General features: G+C 62.6%; 1 protein-coding gene across 1 annotated transcript; it reads left to right on the forward strand.

The window, feature by feature from the left end:
- The first annotated feature begins 11 nt into the window (after positions 1-11).
- LOC113942753 (ATP-dependent 6-phosphofructokinase, muscle type-like) lies at positions 12-667 on the forward strand. The gene is made up of 3 exons (XM_027633805.1): positions 12-86; positions 172-283; positions 395-667. Exons 1-3 carry the CDS (start codon positions 52-54, stop codon positions 650-652), a joined length of 405 nt encoding a protein of 134 aa, XP_027489606.1. The 5' UTR covers positions 12-51; the 3' UTR covers positions 653-667.
- Positions 668-1,011: the final 344 nt, after the last annotated feature.

A 1,011-nucleotide genomic window follows, 5' to 3' on the forward strand; every position in this document is an offset into this window, starting at 1 on the left:
AAAAAAAACCCGCCCCGCCCGCAGGTCAACGTGGAGCACCTGACGGAGAAGATGAAGACGACGGTGCAGAGGGGGCTGGTGCTCAGGTTTGTGGTCAACCAGGGGGTGTCGGGGGGCGTCTGGGGGGTGGCTGAGACCTGTCACACTCATCACACCCCCCACCCTGTGTAGGAACGAGCGGTGCAACGAAAACTACACCACGGACTTCATCTACAGCCTCTACTCCGAGGAGGGGAAGGGGATCTTCGACTGCAGGCAGAACGTCCTGGGGCACATGCAGCAGGTGGGGGGACCCCCCCTCACCCCTGGGGAAGGGGCTGCCCCCTCCCCTGGGCTCTGCCCCCTCCCCTGGGCTCTGCCTCCCCCTCGTTGACCCCGGATTGTCCCGGGACAGGGGGGCAGCCCCACGCCCTTCGACAGGAACTTCGGCACCAAGATGGGCGCCAAGGCCGTGGCCTGGATCACCGGCAAGATCAAGGAGTGTTCCCGCCATGGTGGGTGCCCCCCCTGGGGCTCCCTGGAGGATTTGGGGGGTGGGGAGAGGGGTTCCCACTCTTCCCCACAGCCAGAGGCAGCCCCCAGCCCTTCCCCGGTGTTCCCCCACGTCCTGACACCCCGAGGGACTCGACCCCCAGAGCCCCCTCCCCGCTGAGCAACAGCAGCTCCCGGGAACACAAACCCCTTTTCCCCACCCTAAATCCTTCCATCTCTGGGAACCCAAATCCCTTTTCCACCCCCAAATCCTCATTTTCCCTTCCCCAACCCTTCCACCTCCTCAGACCTGTGAACCCAAACCCCCTTCCCCCACCTCGACCCTTCCACCTCTGCAAACCTAAACCCCTTTCTTCCTTCCATCTCCTCAGATCTGTGAACCCCAAACCCTTTCCCTCGCCCCAACTCTTCCACCTCTGTGAACCTGAACCCCTTTTTTCCTTCCACCTCCTCAGACCCGTGAACCCAAATCCCTTTTCCCCCCAAACCCTTTTTCCTCCCCTCAATCCTTCCACCTCC

This window comes from Corapipo altera, unplaced genomic scaffold, assembly GCF_003945725.1.
Source record: "Corapipo altera isolate COAL_440 unplaced genomic scaffold, ASM394572v1 51475, whole genome shotgun sequence".
In the NCBI taxonomy this organism is placed as follows: domain Eukaryota; kingdom Metazoa; phylum Chordata; class Aves; order Passeriformes; family Pipridae; genus Corapipo; species Corapipo altera.

Excerpts from the sequence above, each read along its gene's own strand:
- LOC113942753 (XM_027633805.1), top strand. The coding sequence starts at position 52 with ATGAAGACGACGGTGCAGAGGGGGCTGGTGCTCAG. Across the intron at positions 87-171 it reads CAGAGGGGGCTGGTGCTCAG|GAACGAGCGGTGCAACGAAA; the intron begins GTTTGTGGTCAA and ends CACCCTGTGTAG. Across the intron at positions 284-394 it reads TCCTGGGGCACATGCAGCAG|GGGGGCAGCCCCACGCCCTT; the intron begins GTGGGGGGACCC and ends GTCCCGGGACAG.